The sequence below is a fragment of the Pipistrellus kuhlii genome, unplaced genomic scaffold, assembly GCF_014108245.1.
Source record: "Pipistrellus kuhlii isolate mPipKuh1 unplaced genomic scaffold, mPipKuh1.p scaffold_m20_p_15, whole genome shotgun sequence".
NCBI classification, from domain to species: Eukaryota; Metazoa; Chordata; class Mammalia; order Chiroptera; family Vespertilionidae; genus Pipistrellus; species Pipistrellus kuhlii.
Genome location: NW_023425460.1, coordinates 9431727 through 9454034, shown reverse-complemented (window position 1 = coordinate 9454034; position 22308 = coordinate 9431727). Strand labels below are relative to the sequence as shown.

Here is a 22308-nt window from a genome sequence, read left to right as displayed (position 1 = left end):
AGATCAAGGACCCGGAAGTCCTCTCCGGAAGCGCGTTATCCGCGCCCGCCCACCCGCCCAGGCCACGCCCACCCGCCCAGGCCACGCCCACGTTACGCGGGGCGCCGCTGACCCCGTTGTTCTCTGCGTGGCCGCTCCGGCTGATGTCTGGGGGCGGGGCTGAAGGGGAAAGAGCCAAAACCGCTGAGGTGAGTTGCCAAGGACTCAGGGACGCTCAGGAGCTTTGCAGGAAGGGAGTGTATCCTTGGGATCCTACCTTTGGGGACTAATGAAAAGGAGAAGCTAGGAGGAACTGGAGCCTGCCGCAGAGGGCGTGTAAAAGGAAGGTCCCTCGGGCCGCGACCGACTGAGCACGCATGCGCGCCTAGCGGTGGCGCATGCGCGATGGCGCCTTGGGCCTGAATGGGGGTTGGGAGAAGTTAGTTTGGGGACCTCGGGCGTTTGACTCCTCCCCGCTTCGGCCCTTTCTCTCCACCCCACCTGGTTTTAGCTGCAGCATCTGTTTGAAGGGTAATGCAGCTAGTTAAGTGGGATACAGTGGAACGATTTGTTGATGGAATTTGATTCTTTGTAATAATTTGCCATTGTACCACGGTACCTTCTTTAAGAGTCTGTCTTTTGAATAAGACTTTCAAAAGGAAGGAATCTTTTTAAATATATTTTATTGATTTTTTACAGAGAGGAAGGAAGAGGGATAGAGTTAGAAACATCGATGAGAGAGAATCATCGATCAGCTGCCTCCTGCATACCTCCTATTGGGGATGTGCCCGCAACCACGGTACATGCCCTTGACCGGAATCGAACCCGGGACCTTTCAGTCCGCAGGCTGACGCTCTATCCATTGAGCCAAACCGGTTTCGGCAGGAAGGAATCTTTTTTTTTTTTTTTTTTTTTTAACAAAATAGGCATAAATCTGCTAGGAAGGAAAATAGTTTATGAATACAAGGTCATCCCTGTCCTATGTGAAGTAAATATTGAATCTTCTTAGTGTGGACAGGGACATTCTATGTTCCCCCCCAAAATAGCATTGCTCTTCTATGAGGATCCTCATTGCCAGTAGTCCCAGCTTCATAAGGCCAAACTCCAGGTTACTTCATCAATATATATTCAACAAAGTCTTAAGGAGCCACCTACTTTGGGCGTGGCAGCCTAGTGGCGGATAGATTTGCAGAATGAGGAAGAAAACAAGACAGTAATGAGCCAATCCTCTATCCCCTTCATAATCTTTGCTGAGCTGCTAGCACTGTGCTCTGTCATTTATTCATCATTCCTGCAGGAAACATTGTGATCCAGGTTCTGTGCTAGGTCTTTTTTTTTTCCTTTTTTTCTTTTTTCAATTACAATTGACTTTCATTATTATTTTCCACTTGGCCATTTTGACCAGAACTTTGTGCTAGGACTTGAAGGTAGAAAGACAACTCCTTCCTCCTTTTCTAGATCACAAGACTCTTTCTAAGATCGTGAACCTTAAAATGAAAGTGTGAAGCGCATTAATGAAGGGCATTTTTTCTTTTCCTGAGCAGATCCTTTCCCCTCTAGGAGCTTGCTAACTCATTGTCAAATGGAGAGAATTAGAACTTTTCCTATGAGTGTATTAGGACATAGTAAGTATGAAAAGCAGATCTGCATAGAAAAAAAAAAAGATTCAAGAGTAAATATTCATTAGTGATTTGGGAGAGCTAATATTATTAAGTGTTTACTGTGCCTGTAGTTAATATTGCCAGGTGCTTTAGTTAATATTAACCTTCATGACACTTCTAAGGTAGGTACTATTCCCATTTTAGAGATGAGGCAGCTGAGGAACAGAGGCTAAGTGATTGGTGCAGAATTATACAATAAGTACCACAAATGAATGTAGGCCTGGAAGCTTCAGAGCTCTGAAAGAGAAAGATCAGTGGGTTTCTGTGCCTCGCCAGCACAGCCAAGGGTTCGGGGGAGCCTGAGGGGGGGCCGGTGAAGGGTGAAGAAAAGGCAGACAGAATCAGCTGGGTCTAGGTGGATCTTCTGTGCCTGGCTGAGCCCACAGAACAGATCCAGACTGCAAAGCTGATGCTTTATTTATAGTCAGGGGCAAACCAGGTAATTTACAATGTTCTTCTAAGTTTCACTTGTTTTGGCAGCACTTGCTGCCCCTCCCACAGCCCATTAGCTCCCCAGGAAAGATCTAGGGAGCTAATCACACGATTAAGCTTTATGCTTAGAGGACTGTGCCCTCCAACCTGGGACTTGTTTGCGACTTTGCCAGCAGGTCAGTCTCAGGTTTAACCCTATAACCGCTTCCTGCAGGTTTCCTCCTGCACTTGGGATGTGAACCCAAAACCTGGGTATGTACCTTGAAGGGGAATGGAACCCAAAACCTTTGGGTATATGTACAAAGCTCCAACCAGCTGAGCCACTCTGGCCAGGGCCAGAATCTGAGCTCTTAGCCACTATGCTCTTTCACCTCTCACATGGCACATGACATGCCAACAAAGCCATTGCTCAAAAACTGTCACAGCAAATAAGCTAAAGTCTCTATACTTCAGTTTTGTTTGATCATTTATAAAATGAAGGAGTTGTATTAGATGATCTTTATGATTCCTGTGAAATGTTTAATTAATGTAGTAAACCAACAGCTACCTAGTATAGACTACGCATTATGTTGGTTCTGGTGATCATAATGCCTGCCTTAATAGAGCCATTCAAACTTGGGTTTATTGTTAGTTTCACTTTTGCTCTGTTACCACCTGTTGATACCATTCAAAATTTAACCTAAATCGTTAAAGTTTGAACTTAGATGTATCTTTCCACCTCAGCAGAATACTGCTTATTTATGTTAAAATTAGCTTTGTGCTATTTCTGCACTCTAGTTTTTAACGGGTTGTTTTGTGTATTGAATGCTAGTTGTTCTGAATTTGAGAGAAAATAGGATGAAGGCAATTTCTTTGATTATATTCAATTTAGAAGTCACGCTGTGTCTTGCTTTTGAAGTCATCCGCACTCTGGCAGTTGGCTTGAGTGCTCTACTGACCAACCGGATTTTAAAATACAAAGTATCCCTTACATTTGCAACTGATTAAAGCTTATATCAAGCTGTAGGAAAAAGATTAGAGTTTAAGTCTTAGCTGAGATATATACTAGTAAACAGTTCACAGTGGGTTCTCTTCTGACCTGATGAGAAATAAGACTGAGCTACTCTCCAAAAGATAGCTAAGTTGCCTGTATACTTTATTTAGACCCCAACAGGAATCTAAAAAGAATTTTTAAACATGTCATGCTGTGTTTTGAGCTAGTATGGCCCAAGGGATTGGATATGAATCTAACTTCAAAAGGTGTTTCCTTTGAATATGAATACAATTTGGAAAGTTATAGAGCCCAGGAGAAAAAAGGAAAAGTGACCTAATACAAGGTTGAAAATGCCATTAGTCGGTTTGCATTTTTAAAAATATATATTTTATTGATTTTTTTACAGAGAGAAAGGGAGAGGGATAGAGAGTCACAAACATCGATGAGAGAGAAACATCGATCAGCTGCCTCCTGCACACATCCGGCTGGGGATGTGTCCGCAACCAAGGTACATGCCCTTGACCAGAATCGAACCTGGGACCTTCAGTCTGCAGGCCTACGCTCTATCCACTGAGCCAAATCGGTTTCAGCCGGTTTGCATTTTTAAATGGGCTGACATGCTAATTATAGCAGTTGCCTTAATGTTCCCATATCCCACTGCAGTATTAATCAGTATTACTTATAGACATATAATGAAGTCAGAAACTAAGACCTGCTTCTTCTCACAACCTTAAATCATAATCACAAAATCAAGAAACAGAACAGCCAGTTTTCAGAAATGCACAGTATATTATTTCCCTTGCTAGGAAACTGAATTGTGCATATATAGGACATATAGCTTTTCCTCATTAAAAAAAAAATTTTTTTTTCAAAAATAAGTTTCAGAGGTAGAACTGGGCAAAGGGGGGCATAAATGGTGGAGGGAAAAGACTTGACTTTGAGTAGTGTGCACACCATGCAGCATGCAGATGGTGTGTTACAGAGTTGTACACCTGAAACCTGTATGGTTTTATTAACCGATGTCGCCTCAATAAACTCAGTAGAAATAAATACTTTTCAACTTTTTATAACAAATGTATTCCTTTTACAACTAGCAAATTAAAAGTTTAGCAAAAATCCTCTCTGGCCATCAAAAAGGGGAATTCATTTTAAAACTCGATGTAAAGTCATTTTTACCTTTTTTTATGTTATGTGAACCAAAATTCACCTAACATAAATTAACCATTAGCCATTTTCAAGTATACAGTTCAGTTTAAAGTCATTTTCTAGTCTAAATACTAGAGCTGTATTTTCCAATTCATAAACACTAGCCACATGGCTATTTAAGTTTCGGTTAGCATTAAATAACAATTAAAATAGAGTATTTCAATCAACTAGTTTAATAACCACTGTGAAGGTAGTCGCTGCCATGCTGACAGGCAAAAGTAGGACATTAGAGTAATAGTTGCAGAGAGTTCTGTTAGCACAATACTAGACTTTTTTAAGAAAACACTTTTTAGAATCTTGTAAATGTATGGCTTAAGTTTCTATGGTAAAAGTATTTTTGTTTTATTTTGTAAGGAATCGTCTATTCAGTGGAGCTTTTCTCATTAATATTTGGGCTTTTTTATTTTATTGATATGGCAAGAGATGAAACACTCAATAACTGCTCTATTCCTAATAGGCCATGAATTCTGAAATAATTTCCTGAACTGTTTTTTTCCAGTCTTGGGACGCCACCAAGTGATCAACTTGCATATTACACTTGGATGAAAAGGGGTGTGTGTTTTTTACTTCTTAATAAAAGGGCCAATATGTACTTCCTAACCAATTCCCCTTCTTTGGGAAGAGAACACAGTGTTATTCTGGAAATTTATTTGGAAAACTTTGTAAGTGAATTTTTGCTGTGGCTTGGTCAGGATGTATCCAAGACAAACTGTCCGATGAGGCATGGCTGTTTTGTCCTCATCTAATTTACTTCTTCACTCAAATTACTACCTTGGCCTGGCCCTGTCACCCCTTCTCAACCCATAAGTCACCCACAGTCAATCCCAAATGACAAACAGTTTACTAATGGTAGGAAATGGAGTTTCAAGTAGAAAAACTAAGAATAAACATATCTTCACTTAAAATCTTGAGTGGCATTTTGGCCTGAGGCTCAAAAAAAGGTTGTAGGAGTGGAGGGGAGAAAGAGGGGGAGCCAATTCTTTACTAAACTTGTGCTGGCTTTATGGCGTCTAGGAGGAAATGTTGCTCTCACTCCCATAAACTTGCCGATTGCTGTTTTCTTTCTCTGCAGTGACGTGAGCATTCTGCTCGGAAGGAAATGGCTGCCTCTTCGTCGTCCTCCTCAGCCGGCGGGGTCAGCGGCAGTTCTGTCAGTGGGTCTGGTTTCAGTGTCTCGGACCTCACCCCACCGCGGAAGGCCCTTTTCACCTACCCCAAAGGCGCTGGGGAGATGCTGGAAGGTGAGCTCGGGCTGCTTTTCGCTGGTAATTGGACACAGACCTGCAGTAAATGTTCGTTGTAAAGATGCTGTTCAGTGGATTAGAAGAATTTGCCCTGATTTTTTTTTTTTCCAGTTCCACATTTCATCTTTTGACCCCATTTCAAAATAGTATCTTTAAACACAAATCTCCAGAACGAGAACTCTGAAGCTGAAAAAGACTTTGGAACTCAAGGAAGTCATCTAGAGCAGCGGTTGCCAACCTTTTGGACCTCACGGACCTCCAGCGGTCCGAGGGCCACTGGCTGTCAGACCACTGATCTAGAGTTATTTAGACCTGGGGAAGTTCAAGTGGTTTGCCCATGTTAGAGACAAAGTAAGCCCTGGAACCAGAAATTCTCTTGATCTCCTGCTCCAGTTTGCTTTATCCTAGCACCAGCTTGTCCCCCTATGATTAGTAGGCTTGAGAAATTTTGTCTTATGTCGTTAAGTTAGATTAACCCCGTCAAAGAGGTTCTGAGAGGAAATCAAAAGTAATATAGTACTGTTACAGGTGGGGGTGACTGTGCTGGCCCACTGCAGGCAGGGCTGTGTGGCTTTTCTAGCACCGGAGCTGGATTTTTGCATCATACTACCCGCCATCTTAGCCAGCACACATTTGCAAACTGGCTGGGCAAGATCAGGGCACAGGCTGGAAGCATGAAATGGCATTGGTGCCTGGAACTCATCAGATTCATGTCGCTTTAGGAGCTACACCAAAAAATTCTTCATGGGGAGCATAAAAATGACCTGAAGAGCTTATAAGTCCCCATTACTGGCCCACCCTTAGCGATTCTGAATTAGTCTAGGGTGCAGCACAGTAATCTTTATTTTCACTAACACCCAGGGGAGTCTCATGAAAATGATCCTTAACTATTATACTATTTATCATAATCTGGGAAAAAGGCAACAAAGAACCTATCAAGAATTCAAAATCTACTTGATTTTAGCACTTTTGTGCTTAATTATTGATTTGTTTGTTTGTTTTAAATATTGCAAATTTCAGTCAGTATATTTATCTGAAAATGTCTCTGAGAAAGTTACAAACTGTAGTTAGTAGTTGGCTTCCAGGGATGATGATCTTTATTCGTTTATATCAGGTGTCATAAAAAGTTTTGGATTAAGCCAGGGCAAACAGAAGAATCATTTTGGCAGGAAAATAAGGAAAGACTGGGACCATAAGGCTTTCTAGAATTAATTCAAATCATGATTATTGAAGTAGATGGTAGGGTAACATAGTGATGCATCTGAAGTGTCTGTACTTGTGTCTTTGCTTTTTCATTTTCTTCAGTTTTGTTAACAAAATATTCAAGTTAGTGTCACTGAGTCTGGAGGTAGTAATTGGGGCCTTACCATATTTGACCGGAAACTATATTATGACTTCGATTATACATAGCAGAGACCTGGTGTTAAGCAACTTTCCCACAAAACAAATCAAAAGTTAAAAGCATTTAAATTGCTTAATGAACAACAACAAAAAACTACATTGCTTAATGAGTTTTATAGCAACAGACGAGGAATCAATGTTTAACAGCAGATTCTAAGATTGAAGTCATTTAAATTCTGGCCGTGTAAGGAATTTAATCCTGGAGATACCTCCTTAGTCTCAAAGCTATAAGCAATCTTTATTAGTATACATCAGACTACTTAGAAACATTAAAAGAAGAAAGGCTTCTGAGATTAGTCTGAATGTTGATGTTCTAACAATTACAGCTCTATCCATTTTTATTCGATCTCAGTGTGCTTTTCAGAGGAATGTGTTGGCTTTCTAATGTAGGAGGAATTGAGTTTAAATTCACAGTGCACAGTTTTTATTCTTAAGTATAAATTTTCGCCCATATTTTAAAGCTGCTTACACTTAAGGACAGAATATGAAAAATTAGAGATGGCAATCCCTGAACTGTCCTAGTTAAATCAAGAATGTTAAACTGAGCCTGACAGATTGGATTCTCTGTCACGGCACAGGCCAGGGTTGCCAGCTTGCTCCCCAGGCGGGGGCATGCAGGAGGCAGCTAATCAATGTTTCTCTCTCATCGTTGTTTCTATCTTTTCCTCTTCCTCTCTCTCTAAAATCAATAAAAATATATTTTTTAAAAAGAATGTTAAATTGAGAAGAATACTACTAAATGTGAGTTAATAAAGATGTTAGATTTGAAAGCCATCTTTACCATTCTTACAGTTGATACTGTTGTGCAATTAATATTACCATGTATCAAACCATTTTTCTTATAGTAGTTTAATTAAGTATGAAAATAGAGAAGAAGAGCTGCCTGTTCAAACAAAGATTGGATGCTGTTTATAATCTTAACAGGTTCCGTTTGATCTTTGTATCCTCCTAAATCTAGGATAATAAACCCAATTAACCTGTATTGTGAATTAACTTTTTTTGTGTGCCTACTTGCCCACAGTCCCACATAAGCAGAATATAGCAGTTTTTAGTGCTCTCCTGCCCTTGGCCAAATTGTCCTCACCCAGTTATTAGTAAGCTTCCTGCTCAGAAGTGGCTGGATTTTAGTGACATTGTAGGCCACCGAAGTATAAATTATCTGACATTGTCTAATTTCCTGTTATGAGGTAATATTCTTTTAAATGAATTTGTTAGCATCCTATCTGTTGGAGTTGCAATGGCATTAGATTTGGGCAACTTACTGAACTTTTCAGTACTTAGAACCTTTGCTTGTCTCTGAGGAGGAAAGCTGATGTATTGCTACTTGGTGTGTTTCAAAGGGTTTGATTACAATTTCTAAATGGAAGACAGATTGCCCCAAGCTGACTCCTCTCTGGAGAAATTCCAGGCTTTGGATTAGTACAGATATCACACTTAATAGGATGTGGCTGAGGAGCAGTGGACCTTGTGGTTAATACAGAGCTGCAAATCAGCAACAGTGTCTTCTAGAGGCACAGAGAGTGGCAACGTGAGAGCGGCAAAGCCTGTAGAGTGACTCTTTGAAAGATTAGCTTGCATCCTTTTGCTTTGAAGTGATTACCAAGGAAAATATGCAGATGTTATAATTTAAGCATTTTATTGATTTTTAGAAAGAGGAAGGGAGGGAGGGAGGGAGGGAGGGAGGGAGGGAGAGAGAGAGAGAGAGAGAGAGAGAGAGAGGGAGAGAGAGAGACATCAATGAGAGAAAAACATCTATCAGCTGCCTCCTGCACACTCCTTACTGGGGATCAAGCCCACAACCTGGGATGTGTCCTGACCTGGAATCAAACCATGACCTCTTGGTCCCTGGGTCAATGTTCAGCCACTGAGCCACTCCCACTGGGCGGGCAGCATTTTATCCTAATAGCTAGCACCAGTGATTAAATGTAAGTAGAAGGTAACACTTCCAAGAGTTTCCATTCCAAATACATGTTGGCCTGATCCTTATAGCCCATAATCCCCAGCACCTTGATTGAGATCTTAAAGCTCAGTATATAGTTCAGGTTCAAACCACCTGAGAATTGAGCTCTAACTCTCTATGCTTTGCTCTTTCTAAAATAAAACGTCAGTTATAATTTGACTCTTTAAGCAAGTGTATGAATAAGGTAATGAACACTGGTATACTTACACAGAAGAGCCATGATAAATTCCATCATTGTTGTCAAATGTTCACAGTGAACTTTTCCCATGGTGGAATTTATAGCTACTTGCTGCCCAATTATCTGAAAAACTCAGTGATATCTTTAGCTTACCTAGATCTTTAAACTGGACAGTGAGTATAATATTCAATTAATTGGGGGGAAATTTTTTTTTTTTTTTCTCAGTGTAGACAATCTGCTTATAGATGACTTACATTCAGACAGAGGAATGGGAGTGGGAAGAGAAGATCGGATGATATCCCATATAGCACAATATGTAGAAAAGAGAGTTTAAAGAATGTAGCCCTCTCCCTAAAGTGCACATCACTTTATGAAAATTGGACAAAAGAAGCCCTCGTGGTTGTATATTCAAGCCATCTGGACACAATATCCATGGTGTTTCTTACTGTTTACCATGACTTCTGAAATAAGGTCTGCCTTGTGTAAAAGTCAGCATGAAGCCAGAATGTGTTAGTCCTAACTCCTTATCACTTAATACCTGGCTGACGCACCAACCGTGATTGATGGCTGAGTGCTTGACACCAAGTAGTGCTGACATGAACTACCACCTAAAAAAAGACAACTTGGCCCTAACTGGTTTGGCTCAGTGGATAGAGCATCGGCCTGTGGACTGAAGGGTCCCAGGTTCAATTCTGGTCAAGGACGTGTACCTTGGTTGCAGGCACATCCTCGGGGCGGGGGCGGGGGGGGGGGGGCGGCGGGGAAGGAGGCAGCTGATTGATGTTTCTCTCTCATCAATGTTTGGGGTTTTTTTAATACATTTTATTGACTTTTTTTTTTTTTTTTACAGAGAGGAAGGGACAGGGATAGAGAGTTAAAAACATTGATGAGAGAGAAACATCAATGAGAGAGAAACATTGATCAGCTGCCTCCTACACACCCCCTACTGGGGATGTGCTCGCAACCAAGGTACATGCCCTTGACCGGAATCGAACCCAGGATCTTTCAGTCCGCAGGCCAGTGCTCTATCCACTGAGTCAAACCGGCTTTGGTTCTCATCTATCCCTCTCCCTTCCTCTCTAAAAATATCAATAAACTATTTTTTTTTTAAACTGTGTCCCCTGCCTCCATTTGTTTTAGGATTTTTGCAAGAAAGTATTTATTTTCCCCAAGTGATTTGAGCTACCCTTGTAAATGTCCAATTTCCTGCATGAGCCCTATGTCTTTTGGGGTATGTTTTTGCTGTATCAGCCCCTGTCTGACAAGGAAGAACATGAACTAAGTTATTTCACAATCATCTTCCAAATGCTGTGGTGACCGAGTTAGCTACCTTCTCGTTGCCAGTTCTTGGCACCAGTACAGCGCTAGGTTCTAGAATTGCACTGTACCCTTATCGCCATCCAAATTGCAATGTTTTGGTTCAGTGGGAAATCAAGGTTACAATTTGCGTTGCCAGAATGAAATTTCCCAGCAGTGTTCTGTCACGGTCATAGTGATGTAATTTGATAAACTGAAAAACAACTACAGCTATTTTTCCCTCAGCTTGACTTCTTAGAATGAAATGAGCTCACGTTTTGGTGTACCTTTGATAGCACAGTGGTTACAGGACCAAATGTGTCAGCTGTCAGTGTTTGCCTGGCACACGGACAGGAGAACGTTAGGAAACTACTGGGCTGGGAGGGGAGAAATGCTGACCAGCACGTCAGACCAAAGTTTCTTGTTTTTTGTTTTTTTAAACACTATTTTTAAATTCTTCAACAAGTAGAGGAACTATTTTAATATGCTAGGTATAGAAATAGCTTTTATAACTGAGCAGTGTTAGTTCTAAATGTAACAGAAACCCTCTCTGTAAACACTGACAAGTAGACCCCGGATGTAAAAGCAGGAAAAGAAGGGACATGTTTACTTGGCTTACAGGAGCCGTCAGCCCGGAAAGCAGATTAAAACTTTCTCTCTCCTTTGTAGATGGCTCTGAGAGATTCCTCTGTGAATCTGTGTTCAGCTATCAGGTGGCATCTACGCTGAAGCAGGTAAAACACGGTAAGCACATGTGTGTTGTGTACTTAACTAGGAAAATAAATTTCCAGGGCGGGGGTGGGATTCATAAAGATTGGTGCACTTTGTGACAAACTTGAAATTCAGCGGGGCTGTTTGAGTGACTTTCTAAATTACCTGCAACAAAAACATTCTACAGCCTTAATCCAGACATAATGTCCTCGTTAAAGCTTAAAGTTGAAGTCAAAAAGGTTAGTTTTCTAGGGGAGTTAATGCTTCCTACTTTTAAATTGCTTTTTCCTCTCCTTTCTGAAAACTTCCTTCACTGTTATTCTCCACTGGTTTACCATCATCTTCATTTTCAAGATTTATGTAATACCTCATGGTCTACCTAGACTCTGAGATCCGGGCAGCACCTTTTCTGTCCCATCCAGCCTTACCAGGCCTTCATGTCCGCATCAGGGAACTGCTCCCCAGCCAGACCATTTCACCATGGAAGGCGTTAGGTTGGGGGTTAGCTGCAATTGCCTGTCACTCTAGGCTTTTAGTACACGTCACTGTGGCATGCAGGATAAGTTGTTGGTTTGTTTGTTTGTTTAAGATTAAGTCTTCTGACCAACATAGAATAAGACTCCATTACTAGAATATTGAGGGGGAAAACTCCTTGTAGAAATTACTTTTAAACCAGTCATCATGTCGGTAGTAGGTGACTGTCTAATGGGAAATACGTTGTATTATATATAACCTCCTTAACTCTTCACAGATCAGCAAGTTGCCCGGATGGAAAAGCTAGCTGGCTTGGTAGAAGAGCTGGAGGCAGATGAGTGGCGGTTTAAACCCATCGAGCAGCTGTTGGGGTTCACGCCCTCTTCGTGCTGACCTTGCTGGATGGTCACCCCGGTGTGCACAGCAAGTGCAGAGCCAGCGGGGGCCTTCTGCGCCCGACACAGCCACCCAGAGTTCACAGCTCCATTGCTGAATTGTTAATTCTCATCAATACCTAGTTTCTCTGTATCTATCCATAAGCAACAGTATTTAAATGTGTGACCTTGCAGGGAAATTTTGTCTTTATTTGTTTTTCAAAGCACTGAGAATTAGGTTGACAGTCGGCATCAGAGAACCAGGAGGTTTGGGTCTAAGAGAGTTATAAAACTTTGCAAGCCGGGTAGGTCACAAGCCACAATTAGCCAACGGAGTGGTTTCTCTCCTCACACTGGTGCAGTGGGTGCAATCCTCGCCAGTCAAGCCCAGGTCAGGATCTGGAGTTGTAAAATTCAGCACTTCTGACGTAAAACGTTCTGTTTTGCTGATGAATGTGATATCTACTCAGGACCTGTCTAAATGAGGCATATTTAAATGTTTAGGGTTTTGTGTTTTTTTTCTATTTTTAGACATCTAATTCTATAGATTTGACTTTTTCTAACCTCTTTTAGACATGCCAAATGCTGGCAAAAGAATTGTTTTTTTGAATGTTGAAGTACTTGTAAAAATAAAGCAGTGAGCAAAATCCTTTCAACACAGAAATCCTGAGTTCCTCTTGGTGGTGGGCTCAAGCAGTTCTGTGACAAATAAATCCTTTGAACGAGCTCCAAATTGGTTTCTTTATCCTTTCAAAGTCTCAGAGATTGGGGCAGAGGTCAGAAGATTTTTTTATAAGACAGGAATCTGAAAACCACTTATCCTAAGCAAATGGGAATATTTGTCTTTACAAAATACATGAATTTATCTTATCAGTGCATAAGTAGGTTTTTATATTATGATAGGGAAATCCTGGAAAGCTAAAAGGTATCCTTCGTTCTCCCACCGGAGCCCAGGTTGATACTGCACAATTAAGAGAATCATTTTATTAGATTTTATGCAAATTTTGCCTCAGAAACATTTGCCTGCCTCCTCATTAATAACTTGTACCTGACCTGCTTAGAGTGTCTTAATTACGAATAAGTATAATCCCAGTAGCAATTGGCCCTAATCCAGGAGTTCAGAATGTTTAACGTACTGCCTGACAGGGAGGTAGTGGCCTCACTGAGGCACTAAGGAACCTGAGGACGGAGAAGGTAAGGACCTACTTGTGATCCAGAGCCCAGGCAGAAGACGACCTTGGAACTGTAATAGATTCCAGCTGATTGATAATGCAGCCCACTATTCTTGTCTCTCAAGCACATCAGCACAAAAATTACTGCCCCGAAAGCTCATCTGTTTCCTATTAATTTCTCAACCCAAACAAGCTCCATACTTGAAAACCACTGAGTTTCCTAATGTACTTCTTAGCATCAATCATGTGAATTATTACCAAAGAAAAAAAATAAAAATACGTAGACTGCAGTAAACCTTTAAATCATAGTTTCATTGACAGTTTAGAAGCAATCGCTAATTTTCTCTCATTAGTTTCATTTGTAGAATTGTACAAAACAGACACTGTCTTAGCTCATCTTTGCCCTTTGGTATTTGAACTTACAAAGTTTTTCTCTTTAAATTGAACATTTCCGCCCTGGCAGGGTTGGCTCAGTGGATCATTGGCCCACAGGCTGAAAGGTCCCGGGTTTGATTCCAGTCAAGGGCATGTACCGCGTACCCTGGCCCCCATCAGGGAGCATTGGTTTCTCTTTCACATCAATGTTTCTGCCCCTGTCCCTTCCACTCTCTAAACCTCATTGGGGGAAAATATCCTCTGATGAGGATTAAAAAAAAGAATTGGGACATTTCTTTTTCTGACCTGGAAATTGAAGAGATCGTAGAGTTGAACAGAGATGCTTTCTGAAGCACCTTTCACAGTGATCATTCAGCTTCTACTTGAGTGCCGCCAGGAAAGAGACCCTCGCTGTGTTTTTAAGTGGCCCCTCCCTCTCTGCACCTTTCATTGGTTATTATGTTTCATCATCTGCAACTCCAATTACCATGCTTTGGCCCTAGAGACAGACCTTGCTGCTTCTCTGTCATCTCTGCACTCATTATGTGCCAGTCACAGGCATTAATTATAGTTCTTTCAGGATATAGAAAGAATATGAAATGAAAGATATGAAATATAAAGAGATTGAAATATCCCCTGATACCAAAGAGGAAGATATGAAATATCCCGATACCGAAGAGGAACTTGAAGCTCAGAGGGAGCATTAGTTGCCAAGGCTGCATAGCCAAGTAAATGGCCAAGGCCAGATTTGAACTTGGAGTCTGCCAGACTCCAAAGCTGAGATCATTTTTGATGCACGATGCTGCATCTCACTGAGCTCATCCCACTGCTTATACAAAGAAAAAGCCTAACACTTTTTTTTTTTAATATATATTTTATTGATTTCTTACAGGGAGGAAGGGAGAGGGATAGAGAATTAGAAACATCGATGAGAAACATTGATCAGCTGCCTCCTGCATACCTCCTACTGAGGATGTGCCCACAACCAAGGTACATGCCCTTGACTGGAATCGAACCTGGAACCCTTGAATCTGCAGGCCAATGCTCTATCCACTGAGTCAAACCGGTTAGGGCAAGAGACAAATTTTTTAAATTTAAACTTCTTGTAAAGCCACTTCTTCAAAATAGACTTGCCCAGGCCGTGGTATTTTGTGGAAGAGCCACACTCAGGGGGCCAAAGAGCCGCATGTGGCTCTCGAGCTGCAGTTTGACAACCACGGGTATGGGGCAAAACAAGTAGGAATGTCAGCATCTGAACATTTCTAAAAGGTCACTGAGATAGTTCCTTACCGCACCCCTCCCCACATACACAGCTCTATCAGAGGCTTGTGGAATGGATTTCCTCCCTAACACTTTTTTTATGGTAAAAAGAGATAACTACCAGGAGGAAAGAAGCCTTTGTCCCGATACTTAGTGATAAGGAGTCTCAAGCACAATGAAGGAACAGCTTCTTCCTTAAAAACTGATAGGCATTAGCTTGTGTTTGTGTCTGCATAACCTAAGACTTAGTATGCTGAAAATGTAGTTATGTCCTTGAGGGACACCTACGGGAACCAGAGGGAGGCGAGAGGACGGGGCAGCGATGGCCAGGACTGCACAGCCATCCTAAGCACGCTGATGGTGACAGTACCCCTGTGCATAAGGCACTTGGCAGTTTCCAAAGAATTTTCATGTAGGTGGTGTCGATTCACATCAACCCTCTGAGATAAATGAGGCAGTCATCATTTTACAGTTGGTACCAAGTTTATAGTTAAGCAAGGGGGGTCTTGCATATCTTTTTTCTCCATACTGTCTAGTTCATCACATACTAGGAAATTTGAAGGCAATATTTGCTGTTAATAAAGAGTTATTCTTGTCAATCTGTTTTACAGTTACTTATATCTCATAGTAATGAGACATAAATAGACCTTTTACATAGTCAAACAAAAAATTTACTTGACTTCAAATTCAGTATCAGTATTAAAGCCTTCTTTTTCAGTGATACACAGAAGTGTGTTACTCGGTAGTGCCATCCCATGCTGACAGCTCACCTGCCAGTGGGCTGAACTCTAAAGCATGTTCCTGACCGAGGACCTGCCTGCTTGTCCAGGTACTTGCAGCCTATGGCTTCCTTCCCCCACTTGGAGGAGAGTCCTTGAGTCCCTTCTTCCTGATTGACACACCAGACACTGAAGTGGTAGAAACTGTGGACCGAAGGCCAAGTCTGAGGTAGAAGAAAGGAGATAGGACCAGGGGCTGCTCAACATCCAGAGAAAAGGGAGGACCCTGTCCGATAACCTGCTGCCCTTTCAGCAAACTTAAAAGAATCTGCACTTGGAGGGTAAGGCCACTCTGCCTCTCCCTGTGCTTTTGCCAAAGCACCTAACTTTATCTAAAACATCTTACCAGGTCTCCTTGGTCCAACCAAGACCAAGCCTTTCCATAAAAAGGGGAAAACCCTAAATAGCAAATCCTTTGGGGAGTTAAATCTTGAACCTCAGGCAGAGTGCAAAGACACCCAACCTTTTCTTGCTTCCCAGAGCTGAGTTTGGAATAAGAGATGGCACCACCGAGAGAGAACGGGAAGGAGGCTGGAGCACAATACTTTGCCACTAGTCTGCCTTGTTTATTTGCAACTGGTCCAAGTGGGAGACAGAGTTTTAGAGCAGGAAGAGAACTTAGAGATCATATAGTTCACCCCCCGGTGTACAAATACAATGTCAGAACTTGTCTCATTTACCTTCATACTCTCAGCACCCAGACACTACCTGGCACATAGTAAGTGTGTTACAGGTATCTACAGAGTAGATGACTTTGGTGTGTGTTTTCCCTGCTTTAGAAGCTGTGCTATCTACAGAGCAACATCCACAGAGCAGTAATGCCTAAGGTGACTGGGATAAGTAGTGAGCAGGGCCAATACTAGAACCCAGACCTCTCTATAGTGCTACACTCACAGGTGGAAGCTGTGGAATAAGGGAAAACTGTGCCAAAGCAGCCATGTCTCCCACGATCCCATCCTCAGAGGGGATTTGAGTTGGTGGGTTCCTGCCCTCCTCCTGGGCCTGCACATGCGCCCGATGGTAATGCCACATGTTGGCATCCACAAGCTCTTCTCCACCTCTCAAGATACATTAATCACTCCAGTCTGTCAAGTTTTCCTAGCAGCTTATTTCATTTTTATAATATAAGCTCTTTAGGGCAGATAACGAAACAGCATATAGTTTACTACCGGCAACAAAAGGTGATGATCCTTTCCAAACGTCTTTTCATTAAACAGACAGCTATTGAGCACTTCTATGCGTCTAGCATCTGCTAGATACTGAGGATCCACTATCAAACAAGACACAGTCACCAGCCTCAAGTTTATAACTATATTAAGGGAGACAAAAGAGTAATTTTAAGTGTAAAAACTGTTTGATAGGAGAAAGCATGAGATCCTACAAAGTCAGAGGCAGTTAATTCTGCTGAGCCAGAGAAGGCTTCCTTAACTGGATGACTTTAGACCAAGACCCAAAGAACAAGTAAGTAAGGTGAGAAGGAAGGACTTTCTAGGTGGAAGGAAAAAAAATATGCAAATGTCCAAGGGTGAGAAAGGGCATCATGCTTTTGTGGAGCTACAGGCGCTTTGTCGCGGATAGTTCACAGAAAATAAGGGCAAAAGAGACAGGATTGGACCTCATGGATTTGCTAAGAAATCTGAACTTCAATCAGAGAATAGTGGGAAACACCATTACATGGTTGTGGAGGAAGGGAATGGCAACATCTAGTTTCACTTCAGAAATTCTAGTTGGGGGGATACTGATAAATGAGTGGCAGTAAGATCCAGATCCTTTAGGAAGTTGTTGTGGAAGTCCAGGTTAAAGATAACTGCAACCTGAACCAAAGATGTGGAGGCAGAGGATGGATCTGATTTGAAAGTTAAGAAGTATCATGACTGGTCCAATTTGGAGAATTCAGGGAGAAAAACCAGGTACTGTTCACTGAGACAGAGGTACAGGAAGAGGAGTGGGCTCAAGGAGATGTCCAATAAGCAAGTGACTATAGCTCAGGAGAGTGAGCTGAGCTAGTTAGGTTTGGGACTCACCAGCCTAGAGAAAATCAAAGGTAGCATGAATGGAATTGTCCAGGGAGAGAGCCCATAGAATGAAAAGATAATTGGACCAAGCAGGATCGAATCCTTGAGGAACCCTAACATGCAAGAGACAGGCAGATGAGGAGGAAGTACCTAGGAAAGCAACTGGCAGGAAAGAGCTGGAAAAGTAGGAGAAGTTTGGCATCAGGGAAACCAAGAAGAAAGAGACTGTGAGAAGGAGGCTGCAAACAGCAGTATCTGGGGTAGCCAAGCAAGTAAGGGAGATAAGGGATGGAGAAGGTCTTTGGATTTTACCTAGGAAATTGTTGGTGACCTTGTCCCAAGAGTAACCGTTGTATGAGTTGTGGTGGCGGCAAAGCCAGACTGCCATGGGTGGGAAGCTGAGTGAAAGCTGAAATGTGAGACCAAATCTAGGCAACATTTTAAAGAAGTTCAATGGAAGGAGAGGCAAAAATGAGAGAGGATGGCAGTTAAAGGAGGACACACAATCAAGACATTTGTTTTTTCTTTAGGATGGGAAAGGTCAAAGACAAAAAGAGGACAACTGAGGATGTAAGAGCCTGAAAGAAGTGGGAGGGAATAGGATCCAGAGCCCAGTAGGTGTGATCACTCTTAGAGGGAGGGAGAGCGAACAGGACAGTGCTGATGTGGGTGGATGTGGAGGTGAGGTGGCAGGAAACTGAAGAGGTTCCCATTGCTGGCTTCTATTTTCTCTGTGAAGGAGAAAGCAAGTTGGCCTACTGTCTGTGGGGCAGGAGGAGGTGAACACTGAGATTGGGAACAGTCTCTGTGAAGATTGGAATAGAGCCAACCAGGGTCAGATGATTGCCAACCACATTCAGGGGCCAGTTGAGGTCAGAGTCCCTGAACTTGCAAGGGCACCAGACTTTGGGGAAGTACACCCACAGCTCCTAACAGCATGGCAGTAGGAATGGAACAAAATGAGCAGTTGGTGGTTACAGTTTTGCATAGTAAGGACAAGAGGATAAGCAAATTGTTGGTCTAGGGCTAGCAAGGGACAGAAGTGAAATAAGAAGAGGCTAGGAGAGAAGCTAGAAGGGTCAAATATTTACTGAGGGTCTAGTGATCTGTAGGGAAACAGAAATGCAATGCTTCCCAAACCTGGCTGTGCCTCAGAACCAAGCTTAATAAAAATACAGACTCCCTGGCCTCATTCTAGGGTTCAATAGGTCTCAGGTTGGGGGGCCCATATGGAAAAAGGAGACAAGTAAACAGACCTGAGGAAGATATACAGTGTCACAACCCCATGACTCTGGCCTATGCAAGCTGCTGTGGAAGCCAAGAGGGCCTGGAGGTGGGAACACAGAGGGGATAACAAGGAAATGTTCCTAGACAAGGGGAACCTGTCCCCGGGTGACTGGTGAATCAGCCGAGCAAAGAGGAGAAGCAGCCAAATAAGCACTCCAGCCCGGGGAACAGCGTGTGAAAGGCAGGGCTGCATTTGTGGAACTCCAAGTCACTTGGCGTGGCTGGAGCACAGCGTGTAAACAGGGGAGTGGTGATCTCTCTCCGGAGAAGGAAGCAAGAACCAGATTGTTCTGAGCCTCATTCACCGTGCTCCACTTTCCATCAAAAGGGCATTTGTCTGGCACAACCAAGGGGCACCTGAGAGAGAGGCCAAGAATCCTGACTTTCACAGTAAATAGCTTTGAGAGCAGGCTCCTCGGCCTGGGAGGGCTGGACCCGGGGGCTGGCATGGTGCAGCAGATGTGATCTTTGCAGGCCGCTAGATGGTGAGCAGTATTTTTGTTCTGACTAGAAACTTAAGTGTTTACAGATTCGGATTTATTTACTTCTTTGAGGGAAAGGCAGATGTCCTCAGTTCAGACAGAGTTATTGGAGGAGCCTCCCTTCTGGGCTCCGAGCCAAAAACCAGAGTACAAGGCGGCCCGGGATGATCAGATGTAAAGTATATGGACATTGTGGGAAGATGTCCTCCCCCTAAACGGTTTCTCCTCCTCCTTTCCCCGGCCCTGAAAGCCTGAAGCAGACTCCCACGCCCTCTCCCGTCCTTATTCTCAGAAATCTTCAGGCATATAGTTCAGGACAAACCACACGAGCACGGGCACTTCATTTGTTTGGCAAACCCAAAGGTCATGTTTTGGGGCTGTTCGAGTCAGACTCTGCCCACTTAACCTTCTTCATAGTCTCTAAACTACAGTCAATCTGGTGTATCCTGTGACGTCAGGCCAATTCAGCTCCAAACAAACACGCCCGGCCTGGAGGACAACCTAGCACTTTGCCATCCTGGACCAGTGTCATCGCCCAGAGAAGACTCAGGGTTCATTCTGTGATCCCGCTTCAACACACTCAAGGCCAGCGTGTTTTCTGAAAGCATCCGGATAATGCAAACGAAGTTCGGACTCTCCCGACCAGCCCGAGACTGCAGCTGGCCTTCAGAGACCTATGGACTCGGGGAGTCAGGAAGAAAGCAGGACATGGCCCCCACGCCATCTCTCGGTACAAAAGAAGCAGAGGGGGGTGGAGGACCACGGAGGAAGGCAGCATTTTGCTGTCCAGAAGCACAAGCCCTGACCCCGCCTGTACTTAAGCTTTATCCAGAATGCTGCCAGTCAAGGGGTGTCCTCAATAGGCAGACAGGAAAGCAGAGGCTTAGCCTTAGAGTTCTGCAGCTCTGCATGACCCTGGGATCATCGAGTCCAAGGACAGAGAAATAATCTCCCATTCTGAGCCTTTGCAGTCTCCTTTGAGTCCTACTGGCTCCGTGGCAAATAAGCTTCCCATTAAAAAGAATTAGGCTCCTCTTAGATTTAAAAGCTGCAAGGGGGCGGGGGGGGGGGCTTCAATAATGAAGGCCTGACTGATCACGAGGGCCTGAGCTTAGAGCCCACACCTCTCATTTTGGCACAGAGGGTCTCAGGGTACGTACAGGTTGGGTCTAGGCAATGAGAACCCTAATAGTAATGTTTGTAAGGGTTCATGGATAGTGAGAAGTTGCCATATGTGGGGCATTGTGCTAAGCACTTTTCACACATGATGTCCTTTACTCAATGGGAGAGGGTAAGAGAAAGACCATGTGGGACGGAGGAAGCCACCAAGATGGCGATGACACTGGTCCAGGAAAGAATCCTGAAGCCCAAGAGCTGAGGGGCCTTAGCACCTGTGCTGGTTTGGGCTCAGGCTGCTGTCACAGCCTCCTGGAGCTGCCATAACCAAGTACCACAGCCTCAGTGGCTTAAACAACAGAAACGTAACTGTCTCACTGTTCTAGAAGCTAGATGGTCAAAATCAAGTTGTTGACATGGTTGGTTCCTTCCAGGCCTGTCTCCCTGGCCTGTAGACGACCATCTTCTCCCAATGTCTCTTGACATCATTTCTTCTCTATGTATGTCTCTGCATCCAAATTTCCCCTTTTTATAAGGACACCACCATATTGGATTAGGGCTCACACTACTGAGCTCATTATAATGTGTTATCTCTGTCAAGATCTATCTCCAAATAAGGTTACATTCTAAGGTAGAGAGTGTAGTTAGTACTTCAACATATGAACTTTGGGAAGGGACACAACTCCACTTACAACAGTGATGTCTGCCAAACTTCCTCCTTTGAGTAAGGAGGATACCGGAGCCTCGAGTGAGAAAGTCACTTGCGCAGGGTCATACAGCAAGTTGAAAAAACTAAGACTAGAATCCAGGTCCTTTGGGACCCGGAGCCTTGAGCGACTTCCACAGGAGTAGCAGCAGTGCCTGCTTTTTCTCCAAGAAAAGAATTCCTGAGCCTGGACAAGTCTGGGAGGCACCCATAGGATCTTTTTACTGGCCTGGGTGAGGACACCATAAAACTCTTACAAAACAATATTTGGAAAAAGACTCTAAAATGTCAGGGTGGAAGGAGCCCTATTAATGGAGCTTCATAGAAGCACTGAGACTTCTTTTCCGTGGTCAGGCCCCTCATTAAGGAGGCAGATGGGTAGTGTGTCACCCAGAACTTGGCTCCCTCCTTGAGCCCTCCAACGGAGCAGTTAGCCAGAGCATGGCTGGGTGGTGCTGGCTTCTCGCATGCTCTCTCCCACTGCTCACTCTCTTCCGCCCGCCTCTGCCCAGAGGCTGGCATCTGGCCTCCATACCTGCCCAGAAGGCTGGTGGGTCTCCATTTTGCAATCTGTTTTGAGAACTCACTAAAAGCTTGTTTTGAAAGCCTCATGCAACTTGTAGAGCAACATGGGTTTAAGAGCCTGGCTCTTGCTGCTTCAAAAACAAGGACGCAAAAGTTGAGATTGAATATAGCACAGAAGTGTGGGTGACACCAAACCACAGATGAATTGATAGGCTGGGGGGAAGGAAGTGAAAAGTTCACCTTGTCCTTCCCTGTAATAGAGGGCTGTTGGTTTTGCAGAGGTTTGCTTTAAAAAAAAAAATTTAAAAAAAATCTTCATTCAATAAAAATAGCTTGGTGGGACAACGTATTCTAGCATTCGTGGAAATAAAAACTCGGAACCACATCATAGGATGTTCTGCTCCAAACTTGGCCCTGGTTCCCCAGGCCGCTCCCCGCTCCTTCTGATTTATGCAGCAGCAGGGCAGGCCCTCGCCTGGTCCCAGGTGGGGTCTGGCCTTCGGAGAGGAAGGGAGGAGATGGTTCAGCGGCATCAGCTGTTTCCCTTCTCTGAGCCAAGACCCTGGCCTCAGCCAGCAACTCGGCTTTGTCCCGAGTCTGCCTTCTGTACTGTGAAAAGTTTCCATCACAAAGGGTCGATTCAGGAAGCCAAGGTTAGAGGCAAATGGTCTTATTTGAAAATGGTTAAGGTCAGTGAGGCCT

General features: G+C 43.4%; 2 protein-coding genes across 5 annotated transcripts in view; one reads left to right on the top strand and one right to left on the bottom strand.

Moving 5' to 3' along the window:
• Window positions 1-22308, bottom strand: part of ASCC1 (activating signal cointegrator 1 complex subunit 1) — a 105135-nt gene that overhangs the window by 73992 nt on the left and 8835 nt on the right. The window contains exon 1 of one of the 3 annotated variants that reach the window (XM_036437799.2): window positions 262-388. The exons of 1 other annotated variant lie outside the window; for it this stretch is intronic. The gene's annotated coding sequence lies outside the window, so the exon portion shown is untranslated. Of the gene's footprint in view, window positions 1-256; window positions 389-22308 lie in introns of those variants that run through there. One more of the 3 variants, XM_045581746.1, reaches the window with a different exon arrangement.
• On the top strand, window positions 64-12622 carry ANAPC16 (anaphase promoting complex subunit 16). Of its 2 annotated transcripts, none has more exons than XM_036437820.2 (4): window positions 64-188; window positions 5324-5492; window positions 11000-11074; window positions 11793-12622. In XM_036437820.2, the coding sequence occupies exons 2-4, from the start codon at window positions 5351-5353 to the stop codon at window positions 11906-11908; spliced, it is 333 nt and encodes a 110-aa protein (XP_036293713.1). In that variant the 5' UTR covers window positions 64-188; window positions 5324-5350; the 3' UTR covers window positions 11909-12622. The 2 variants fall into 2 exon arrangements, with proteins under 2 accessions (XP_036293713.1, XP_045437705.1); XM_045581749.1 differs by lacking the exon at window positions 64-188 and adding an exon at window positions 2291-2324.

Coding starts and splice junctions, on each gene's coding strand:
- ANAPC16 (XM_036437820.2), top strand. CDS start 5,351: ATGGCTGCCTCTTCGTCGTCCTCCTCAGCCGGCGGGGTCAGCGGCAGT. Junction 5,493..10,999: donor CGCTGGGGAGATGCTGGAAG/GTGAGCTCGGGC, acceptor TCTCCTTTGTAG/ATGGCTCTGAGAGATTCCTC. Junction 11,075..11,792: donor GCTGAAGCAGGTAAAACACG/GTAAGCACATGT, acceptor AACTCTTCACAG/ATCAGCAAGTTGCCCGGATG.